This window comes from Papilio xuthus, unplaced genomic scaffold (assembly GCF_000836235.2).
Source record: "Papilio xuthus unplaced genomic scaffold, Pxut_1.1 DF826945.1, whole genome shotgun sequence".
Lineage (NCBI taxonomy): Eukaryota > Metazoa > Arthropoda > Insecta > Lepidoptera > Papilionidae > Papilio > Papilio xuthus.
The window spans coordinates 8,005,533-8,014,755 of NW_013531704.1; the positions used below are offsets into that span (position 1 = coordinate 8,005,533).

The 9,223-nt window shown below is 36.2% G+C and overlaps 1 protein-coding gene across 1 annotated transcript in view; it reads left to right on the forward strand.

Moving 5' to 3' along the window:
* Agps (alkyldihydroxyacetonephosphate synthase) overlaps window positions 1-9,223 on the forward strand; it is a 17,189-nt gene that overhangs the window by 6,814 nt on the left and 1,152 nt on the right. Inside the window, exons 3-10 of the mRNA XM_013316456.1 lie at window positions 843-1,134; window positions 3,095-3,280; window positions 5,849-6,022; window positions 6,446-6,562; window positions 7,180-7,326; window positions 7,876-8,142; window positions 8,542-8,702; window positions 9,170-9,222. Coding sequence (XP_013171910.1) covers window positions 843-1,134; window positions 3,095-3,280; window positions 5,849-6,022; window positions 6,446-6,562; window positions 7,180-7,326; window positions 7,876-8,142; window positions 8,542-8,702; window positions 9,170-9,222 — 1,397 coding nt within the window. The remainder of the gene's footprint in view (window positions 1-842; window positions 1,135-3,094; window positions 3,281-5,848; window positions 6,023-6,445; window positions 6,563-7,179; window positions 7,327-7,875; window positions 8,143-8,541; window positions 8,703-9,169; window position 9,223) is intronic.

A 9,223-nucleotide genomic window follows, 5' to 3' on the forward strand; every position in this document is an offset into this window, starting at 1 on the left:
TTAACATCATTGTCGATGACCCTATGATGACGAATGTACACACAGTACATATTATTCTTTTATTTTTCCATAGTTTTGTTCAAATTTAACAGTCAGTTGTCGTTTTTAGCGTTTAAACAGAGTTACGTTGACCATTGAGAACGTAATGCGATGTTTGTAATCGTTTAGGTAATTACGTCCTTGTCCACGGTTGGTCTAATGGTGGTACTCGCGCATACATTGGTCCTAAAATCCACAAGAAAAATACGAGTTTTTTTTTTAAATATTGGCTACCACAAGAATACCTAGATATGATTTTGAATTATCTATAAAATAATAAATAAAATAGCCTTTATTGCTTTACAATTTTTACAATTTATGATAGTTATACATGCCTATTAACTAAAAAAACTAAATTAATTTAAACAATTCTACTAGTATTTAAATGATCGGCAACTTGTTTGTATTGAAAAGCTTGTCAATTGACAAAGGCCTCCTCTAAAGATTTCCAACTATTCCTATCTCTTGCTAAGCGGATCCATAACGGTCCAGCTATTTTCTTAAAATCATCTTCCCATCTTTTGTTTTATTATATGTTGAATTATCTAATTCTAATTAAATTAACTATTAGTTATGTTATATTTGTGTTACTAATATTATAAATGCGAAAGTCTAGATGGATGTATCGATGTTTGTTACAAGGTGTCTCCGAACCGGTTCATTGGATCTTGATTAAATTTTACATAGATATCTGGAACAACACATATTAAGTTTTTTTTTTTATTTCTATGCGTTCGGAGTCGCGGGCCACAGCTAGTTTAAATTATAATAACGAAATGTTAAAATATTAAATTAATTTCCAGATACTTAATCGGTGGTAAGACTCTACCACATTGCCTTCAATGGGTTAATGAAAATTTCAACGTGGATGTAAACAAAACTCCGAAGATTCCACAGTTACCTGACTCGTATACAAAAAGCAGACTACCTGATAACGTTAGACAGGAGTTGGAGAAGATCGCTCTCGTCAGTGTGGACGGTTTGGACAGATTGATCAGAGCACACGGACAGACGCTCAAAGATATATCATTGTTAAGAAGTAACAGCTTCAAGAGAATACCTGATGCTGTAATATGGCCTGAAAGCCACGAACAAGTAAGTATCTTACTAATATTATAATTGACAATATTTGCATGGATGGATAGATGTATGTTTGATGGTACCTCCGGAATGGCTGCATGGATGTCGCTGAAATTTGGCATAGTTGTAGAACATAGTCTGAAAGAACACATAGACATTAACATAAATTCTTTGCGCCTTTTTTATAAACTGGTGCAATATTAACTTGTTTATATTTGGGAATGTGGATTATTTACCGTTGGTTTCTGAGACCAAAATCTCAATATAATCATATCGTCCCTGTCATTATCTTTGACATAACAGAGGTAGAGCCCGCTTTAACATCTTCGCACGAATTGGCCCGGCTCGCCCGGTGAAATACCACGACCACACAGAAAACAGGCGTGAAGTGGAAACAATTCCGCGTTTCGTCTGATGAGTGTGCGTCCCGGAGGCCTAATTTAGTCCTGTTTCCCTTCCCACCCTTTTTCTTATAAAGAAAGGATGGGAAGGGGAAGTGGACTTTCCGGATAAAAGGATGCATGGGAAGGGAAAATATTTTCTTTCTGCGCATCCTCTCTTCCGTCGAATTAAGGTAGGCAACGCATATGCAAATGCGTATGTCTATGGACAACGGTCACTTCGCTATTTCAGCGATTTCAGGTGGCCGCTTGCTCGTTTGCCACCTTGTGATAAAAAAAATATATATCTTAAAGGGGCATTTTGGTCTCAGAAACCCACGGTTAGACTTTGAAAATGCATTTGAACGTGTAGATTACACCATCCTACTGACTAACCTCTGACCTAAAAAATGTATACTTAGTTTAATGTAAATTAGTAATAATACAATGTATAAGAATGTTATCTTTTTTGTCTGTATATAATTTAAATGTTTAAACCGAACTTTATTCTATTGTTCTATTCTGTGCACCTGTTTGATCAATTATCGTTTATGTGTGTTTTTTTCTTTATAATTGTAAGATAATTTTAGCTGTTTTGTATACTTATGTAAATAAATTTCGATTTGTAACAGGAAGCAGACATAATAAATGACGACGATTACTGATAATAAGAAAGCGTCGGTGGCTCAGGTGTTAAGCACTTGTCTTGCAATCTCCAGGTCCTGGGTTCGAATCCCACCATGTACCAATGTGTTTTTCGATTTCCGATTTACATATGTACAGTTATCCGATGTTCTTACGGTGAAGGAAAACATCGTGATGCAACCTGCACATATCTGAGAAGAAATTCAAAGATATGTGTAAAGTCAACCAACCCAACCCGCATTTGGCCAGCATGGTTGACTATGGCCTAGTCACCCCTAACGTAGGGTAGGCTCCGAACCCCTCGATGGGGACGTATAGTGTGCTGAGGACGATGATTGATAATAAGGGTTTTTCACGGCATTATACTTATGCGCATCACGTATGCTACATAATTAACACTTTAAAGCGAATGTGTTAAACAAATACGGTAACGACTTTTCGCGTTGACGGTACCAGGGGAAACAGAACTGTTATTGACTTACCAAACGATAAGTAAGATAACGATCTCTAGATTTATGGATTCAATTCTATAAAGAGATTGTTAACCTATTTTAACAAATTTTTGACCCTATTCAATATATGTTCGTGGAATATTTTAAATATGAACAAAAGCGTCAGACGAAGCCGCAAGTGAATTAAAAGAAATCAATACAAAAATGGAAAATTTTACAAAAAAATTCTTTATTTCTTTTTAAAATATGGTGGCAAAGGCGCAAGCGGACAACTTAATTCGCCGAAATAGCGAAACGACTTCTACCACCTAGCCATAAACACCTACAATAAATATTTTTATTCATTCACTGTTTTTTAAAAAACAAATAATTTTTACGTTTTCACCAATAGTTTTTACCAACATCCTTTGTTCGGTTTTTTACATTCTACAATTAATTTGTTTGCTATTTTTAGTTTCTTATGATAAATGTCTCTAACGTATACTTAATTATTTCCAGGTGGTACAAATCGTGCAGTGCGCGTCCCGGCTTCGTTTCGTGATCATCCCGTTCGGCGGCGGCACGTCGGTATCTGGCGCGATTACCTGTCCTGCAGACGAGCCGCGACCGATAGTCGTACTGGATACGAGCGATATGAACTCCATACTCTGGATGGATAAAGAACAATTGCTGGCTAGAGTACAGGTATGTTCATGGATGTCCTAGGTTGTGTAGAAGCTTAGGTGTGGTATATTTAAAGGGATGGTAACTATAGCTTACTAATATTATAAATGCGAAACTTTAAAAGGTTGTATCGATGGATGGATGTTCCTTTAAAGGTATCTTCAGAACGGCTGAATGGGTCACGCTGAATTTTGGCAAATGTAGAGCACAGTCTGGAAGACCGCGGGGTCCTAATTAAGATATTTTTTAGCTCCCCGTGAACGGAGTCGCGGGCGACAGCTAGTTTTGTATATACGTAAAAAATCTGTATGGATTTATGGCTATCTGGACAAAGCAAGAGGATAGCTTTTTTTATAACAGAAGGGGGCAAACGAGCAGCGAGAACACCGAGGTGTTCAACGACGCTACGCTACCTACGCTTTTGTACTAAGTGAAGCTATACCTAAAAACTAATACATAGTGTTTTAAAAGCTTAGAAAAGTGCTTTATCGAATGGAATTTCTCGTCTAATATTCGGGTTAATGTACCTTAATTTAGTATTATCTATTATATTATGGTTATCTTTAAGTTTATTTATCTTAAATACAAAATGATGAATTTATTAAGAGTGATAATTATATATTCGCAACAAAGTTTCCTAAAATAATATATCTTTATGTCTTGAACGTGATGAATGATGTCAACTCTAGATGAATAATAAAATGTTCAAGGGTGTGAAACAGAAACGCTTATTACCTAAGCCTTATACTCTGATGTCATCTAAGCTGGTAGACGATGATATAGTTAACCCTTATTGTGGCAAGATTTCTTTTTTTTTAAGAAAAGCAAAAAATACACAAAACCAAAAATAAGTTTAATAAAAATAGGTTAAAAATTATTTTATAGTAATCGTATATTTTTATAGAGTTGTATGTATGGTATACTATACAAAATTAACATAAGGGTTAAAAAGAATTAGCAGTCGCACGGAAGTTCGTCAGCGTAGTACTTAAAAAAAGCTATAATATGCATCCATCAGCTATCTTCCCGTCCATGTCTCGTGAAAATCAATCCGAAAGCGACCAAACGGATCCTTGCGGACATACAGACAAAACATTTTAAAATATTATAAATTTTCATTATCAACAACTCAAATATTTGTACGAAATGTGATTTTTTTTCGGTTTTACAAACAGCTACTTAAATTTGATTAATATGCATAGATTAAGTTTAGCAGAAATAACTTTAACTTGAATGTTATTAAAGTGTTAAATTTACTGACGTTTTAAATATTACGCAGTGAGCCTTAGGACACAGCAGAAACGGCTAAGAAAGAAAGAAAGAACAGTTTTTATTATACATACATATTTATATATATATAAAAGAAAATCGTGCTAGTTACACTATAACTCAAGAACGGCTTTACCGATATGGCTGAAAATTGGAGAGGTAGCTTAGAGCCAGGAGACGGACATATGATACTATTTATTCATTTTTGTTTTTTTTCGTACTAATATTATAAATGCGAATGTTTAGATAGATGTAATGTGGATGGATGGATGGATGGGTGGGCTACACTAATTAAGTTTTTTTTCGAGTCGCGGGCGACAGCTAGTAGGTAATAAAGATTAAACCAAAAACAATAACTAACATAAAAATTGCACATAACTGAGAAATTAAATTAAACTTAAGTTACCATTTATGGTTAATTTGTGTAATCTAGTCCCACACTAAGATATGCATAGTTTATGTTTTCATTAATCTTTTACTTGTTTATGTACACGTTGCCTCATTTTTACATACGTCCTCAGAGATATAGCAAATGTAAACTTTGTCCGTTGCTGCCCTCAGTATTGCATACATTTGCTAATGTTTTGCGATGTTTCTCATCTGTCAATATTGATAACTCTAAACACCTATACAAATGACCTTTTCTCGACACATAAATGCTAGCAAATATTTATGTAGATTGTTCACTGAGGTGTCTTATACGGCACTTGAGTGTAATAGATTTATGTATTATACAAAAATATTTATTCAAGAACTTTGTCCCGGTAAACGGAATGATTTTTTTATATATATATATTTTTAATAGAAATATAAATATAATAATGTAAATAATTTAGTATTATTCTTTTTTCTATTGCCATTCTTTTAGACATTCTTAATTAGAATCGATGGCGCGCTTTCGTTACATAGTCCAGTGTCAGAATGATTAGTGAGGGGAAATGAACGTCGACATTTTAGTAAGGCTAGTGCTATGCCTATTAGATTACTTCCTAGCAATACTTACCTAAATGATTTTCACATGTCGAACTTGGATAACCGAGAAGCCTGTATAAACGAAAAAAAAGTCCCGATAAAGGCCCTCCCATAAGCAAGAAACTCGGGTTAGAGTGAAACCTCTTTAAGCAGTAAAATATCGTAGCTCCTCGGACTCTCATTTATCCAAGTTCGTCTATACAAGTATGTTAGTTTAGTTGAACCGATTTTAAATTGTAAAATATCATTCGATTCGTATTCTTCCCTGGTATGTTAAAGGTTATGTAAACTCAAGAGACTTTTTGCATTTTTTACGTATTATTAGTTTCTTTTATGTATTTCTATCAGGCTGGTATCGTAGGCCAGGATTTAGAGCGAGAGATGCGTGCCCGAGGGTTCACAGTGGGCCATGAACCAGATTCCTACGAGTTCTCAACGTTGGGAGGATGGGTTGCTACACGCGCTAGTGGTATGAAGAAGAACACGTACGGGAATATTGAGGAGCTGGTGGTGCAGACTAAGGTATGTTGGATATTATTAAAGCTTAATAGAATGTCGATCATATAGAAATATTTATTTATCTTACTTGTTACTAATATTATGAATGCGAATGTTTAGATGGATGGATGGATGTTTGTTTGATGGTACCTCCGGAACGGCTGAACGGGTTTTTATAAAATTTGGCACACATGTAGAACATAGTGTGGAAGAACACATAGGCTACTAATTAGGTTTTTTTTTTAATTCTACGCGGACAGAGTCGTGGGCGAAAATATAATATAAGGTGGCCTTCTGAATTCGCCGAAATAGCGAAGATCTGCCCATAGAGACCTACAATTTCAGATGCTTCGCCTTAATAGACTGAGAATGGGACGCACAGAAAGATAATTATTTCCCCTTCTGCATCACCTCCTCTGTTAAATCCAATCCACATCGACTTTGCAGGTGGTGACACCAACAGGGGTGATAGAGAAGAGCTGCCGCGTGCCGCGCATCTCTTGCGGCCCAGACTGGGAGCACGTCGTCATGGGCTCAGAGGGATGTCTCGGTGTCGTCACTGAGGTGAGATAGACTAATATATTTTTACCTGTATAAGAAAGAGATGAAAGATATCATGTATATTATATTGCACATAAAAGCTAACTACTAATACTAAATATAGAAGTAGTTTCCGTCCCAGATAAGGAAGTCACTAATGACATCAAATATGATTTTATACAGCCTTATATGAAGTGTAAATTTTAGTATTTAGTTGTCGTGATTATTTCAGTTTTTCACACATTTGCCATCGTGTTCTTTATTATTCTGATGACATACTAAAGTCTTTTTAAAGTAAGTTTTAACAATTGAAGTACTTAAGAATAAGTCATACAGGCAAATAGACAATCTCCAACTTTTGGAAGTCGATTAAAAATATTTAAACTTACGCTTTAATAAACTGCTTTTTTAGAAGAAAATGGACTTGATATTAAGTACTCTTTCGCAAAAGTTTAGCTTGATATGGTCATATTATGATACTGGAAGAGTTATATAAGGAGAACTATCAGTATTAGTACTAGAAAGAGATAGATGGATTGTGTGAAAGGACATGATTCGTATGGAGAACAGAAAACTGGATAAAAACGTGAGTGGAACAAGGACAGAGAGATGATGACAAGTCTGTCGTGTAAATATTTAAGGTGACGCTAAAGATCCGCCCTCTGCCGGCGGTGGTGCGGTACGGGTCGCTGGTGTTCCCCGACTGGGAGTCAGGCTTCAAGTTCGAGAGGGAGGTGGCTCGCCAGCGACTGCAGCCCTCCAGTATACGACTCATGGATAATGAACAGGTTACAACGTGTTACAACATAAACACCTTTATTACGTTTCCCAATATTAAATCTTTGCAGCAAAATACCTTTTAGGTTTAAAAAACCGTAATCATCGTACCGACCTTTTTGCAAAAATGTTTTCCCCGTAAGAGGCGTTGCTATCGGTTGATGCTATCTGAAAATATGTAAAACCTACATGATAAAAATGCCAGAAAAGAAATTAAAAAGAAATTACATGACATCTACACTATGAAATAGATCTCGTGACATATTTGACATTGACAGGAGGGCGCTAGTTAGCTATCTTAATTTAGTTCGAATTATGTCCACCGGATCAGATTACTTGTGAGTCTAATCGTTGGTTTCTGAGTCTAAAATCACTATATAAAATATATTTCTATCTCTGTTTTGTCAAAGATAATGACAGGGAAGACAATATGTTTTATACAGAAATTAACAGCTCAAAAACCAATGATTAGACAACTTAGACATAGACTGAGATGTTCGATTTTTATTTTACAGTTTACCCGGATTTGTTTTTTTAATTAAATTTGCTTATATTTCCAGTTTCGTTTCGGTCACGCGGTTAAGGCGGAATCGTCTTGGGGTGGTGTGATTTTGGACGGGCTGAAGAAGTTTTACATAACTTGCATCAAGGGCTTCGACCCTCACAAGCTGTGTGTGGTGACGCTGCTGATGGAGGGCAGCAGCGACCAGGTCAGCGACAGAGAGAAGAAACTGAACGCTATTGCTGCACTGTTCGGGGGTATACCGGGGGGCGCTAAGAATGGAGAGGTCGGGTACACGTTGACCTTCGTCATTGCTTATATACGGGTAAGATATTATTGTTAAATGTAAAATGAGTTATTACAATTTGCCTAGGTAAATTACAAAATGTCGGCGTTCACGGTTTGACAGTAACATAAATCTTATATATAAAATTGTCGTGTTCCTATACTCCTCCGAAACGTCTTGACCGATTCTCATGAAATTTTGTGAGCATATTGAGTAGGTCTGAGAATCGGCCAACATCTATTTTTAATTTATTATTTAATGAATCTATAAATTTAGAAGATTAAAAAGATAAGAGGGCGTAACACGAAAAAATAGGAATAAATATTCGTAACGTCATCGACAAAATTCGAATTAGATTTGTACAGCGTCCTCTATCGGACGTTAAATATGACTTCTAATGGCACTTTCCATTATAATCAATGAAGATGTATATGTCAGGACCTGGCGCTGGAGTACGACATAGTGGCGGAGTCGTTCGAGACGTCGGTGCCGTGGGACCGCGCGCTCGCTCTCTGCGACAACACGAAGCGCCGCGTGCGACACGAGTGCGCCCGCAGGCACATCCACCGCTTCCTCATCTCCTGCCGCCTCACTCAGACGTCTGTCCTTCATATATCTACACACTTCATATATCTTACATAGAAACAAATTTGTATTATTATGCCGTGTCACATACTCTTCCCCTTTCCCATATCTTCTTTGTTATAAAATGATAGGAAGAGAAAACTTTCTCTTTTAATGTTACTGTATAATTTGGTACGCTATAAAAAATATTTGGCCATTTAAATCCCTATTCAGCCCGTCTGGTACATTGCATATATATCATGAAATGTTTAAGACGATACCAAATGTTATCGAGATCCGTTAAACCGCTCTGCAGATACCCTTTTACATCCATCCATCCATACAACTTTCGCATATACAATATTAGTAAGATACATGTAAGATGCATTTCCGTATCACAATTTCTATCACGGATCGAGCACACTTTTCTTATATCCTACATAAATCAACGCAAAAAATATTATTTTAAATAATTTATAACATGATGCGTGTTACGATACAGTTACGATGCGGGATGCTGCATCTACTTCTACTTCGGGTTCAACAGCGCGGGATG